The sequence below is a fragment of the Mesitornis unicolor genome, unplaced genomic scaffold (genome assembly GCF_000695765.1).
Source record: "Mesitornis unicolor isolate BGI_N332 unplaced genomic scaffold, ASM69576v1 scaffold18175, whole genome shotgun sequence".
NCBI lineage: Eukaryota > Metazoa > Chordata > Aves > Mesitornithiformes > Mesitornithidae > Mesitornis > Mesitornis unicolor.
The window spans coordinates 14,801-16,986 of record NW_010183720.1 but is presented as its reverse complement, the minus strand read 5'-3'; the positions used below and the strand labels follow the sequence as shown (position 1 = coordinate 16,986).

The 2,186-nt window shown below is 47.6% G+C and overlaps 1 protein-coding gene across 1 annotated transcript in view; it reads left to right on the top strand.

Moving 5' to 3' along the window:
* Nucleotides 1-267: 267 nt before the first annotated feature.
* LOC104540440 (tumor protein D54-like) overlaps nt 268-2,186 on the top strand; it is a 13,791-nt gene continuing 11,872 nt past the window's right edge. The window contains 2 exon segments of the mRNA XM_010184249.1: nt 268-408; nt 1,517-1,665. Coding sequence (XP_010182551.1) covers nt 307-408; nt 1,517-1,665 — 251 coding nt within the window. The 5' untranslated portion in view covers nt 268-306.

Sequence of the window (2,186 nt, the reverse complement as noted above, 5' to 3'; positions counted from 1 at the left end):
CCTCCCCAGGGAGCGCCCCCTGCTCGGGCCCCGCGGGTGCTCAGCAGCTGGTGCTGGGCGGTTGCTACTTTCGAGATAAAACGCCCGGTGCTCCGGTGACTTCTGTTCGATGCTGCTGGAGAAAACCCCACCGGAGGTTTCCCTTCCCCTTTCTCTGCAGCCCCTTTCTTCACCTTTCCCATCAGACTTGCCCCAGTTTGCATAACGGGCTTCGCTTGCTGGCTGCTTATTCTGTCTGCCCTCTGCTCCTTGTCTGCGACAGATATCAACCTTAACTCTCCCAACAAAGGTCTGCTGTCGGAGAGCATGACAGATGTTCCCGTGGATAGCGCGGCATCGGCCAGGACCTCCGTGCCCGAGGGACTGACTCTTGCAGAAGAGGAGGAGTTGAGATCTGAGCTTGCCAAGGTAACGGGGAGCTCGTGGTTGTCGACAGAGGACATGCGTGGCTGCAGTTGTCTTCTGCTGGGAAGGAACAAACACAGATCCGTGGTGCCACAGAAGCAGGGCTTGGGTTTTGCTGTTGCTGTTGTTGTTGTTCTAATTTTGCAGTGGTGTTACCTTTGGATCTCCCGGCTAATTGTTACAATGCACAAAGCTGGCAGGTACTTCAAACGCTGCGGTACGTCGTGTGCTCTTTCCCAGAACGACTTAATTTAGAGCTCTAAGGAAATAAGTGGCTTTTGATGCCGTGAGCTTAATCTAGGCTTTTAGCTCCCATTTGGAGGAAGAAAACACTTTAGGCAAGTGGTATGCGAAAGAAACTTGTTTTTCCCTAGGAAGCTGAAACAATGGAGCGCTTGTGCTTTCTTTTTCTACCTTTTTGTCTTAAATATTTATTTCATTTTAAAGGCAACTATTTTTGGTGCCTCTGTGCGTTTGAAGAGTTGAGCGCTTGCAATGTGATACCCTAAATTTTGGGCACCTCAGTTTATAATTCCCCTCTGAAAGGTACCTGAAGGTAACTGCAGCTCCTCTTCTGCGGTCCCTGCTTTCATTTGAGAATCTCATGGTGATTCTTTGACCTGCAGGTTTTAGCAGGGGAGGACTTTGCTGCTCTGGGTGGTCGCACAGATCTCAGTGAGCTGCAGGAAAAGCAGCAATGAACCCTGGAAACAACTCCAGAGCACTTTGAAAGTGTTGTAAGACGGGTGTCTGAGGAAAAACTCTGCTTTAATGACATCAGAGGAAAAGAATTCTGAGATAGAAACCTTAGTTAGCAAGGTCTGGCAGCTGATTCTTATCTGCTGTTGAAACTACAACACTGGGGATGAGTTGTGTCAATGTTGGTGCTGTTAAGTTCCCAGCGCAGTGACTTGTATCGATGTTTTCCCAGTTAAAGTCTGATCTGCGCGCCTCCCGTTCCAGCACCGTTCATGTTCACTTGAATTGTTCTGTGTGCACCTGATGTTCCTCCCAATCCTTTAAATTCTTGTTAATGAAATCTTACAAGTAGAGGTAGAAAGTTGGCCAGAATTTTCCTGTCATTTAAGACAAACCTCTGCCTCTCTCGAAGGTTGAAGAAGAAATCGGTACTCTCAGGCAAGTGCTGGCCGCTAAAGAGCGGCACTGTGGAGAGCTGAAGAGGAAGCTGGGTTTGACCCCCTTGGATGGCTTAAAGCAAAACCTGTCTAAAAGCTGGCACGATGTCCAAGTCTCCAACGCGTAAGTGTTGCTTGTGATGCACGTTTACTTAAATATGACTCTGTAGTGATTATTTCCCAGCAGCGTACTCCAGGGCTCTCCCAAGTGGCTGGAGGCTTTTGCCCTGATGGGTACAGGGAATAAAAGGCACTTTAAAAAGAAAAAAAAAATAATTGCTTTTATGTCAGTGTCTTTATGTCAGCGTAACCAGAACTTTCATGTCTGTGACCTGGATAAATTGTTGCTGGATGCTCTTTCATGTGACGTTTGAGATCTGGATCACCACTTCACAGTTCAGTTTGCCCATTTCTGCTCGTTCTTTGAGACGTAGGCAGCTGCCACCTTGTTCTGAACTCAGGCTCTGAAAGACATGCAAGAAGCTTCAAAGCTCTGCTGCACAGCTCAAAGTCAGAAGCTATTTCTGAGTCGTATAGCTTGAATTTAAAAGCCTGCACTTCCTAGGAAAATATTCTTCACATTAGCGTGCATGGCGCACAGTCATCTCTGCATGAAGATCTGAAATCAGAGTGACTGCTCCTGAG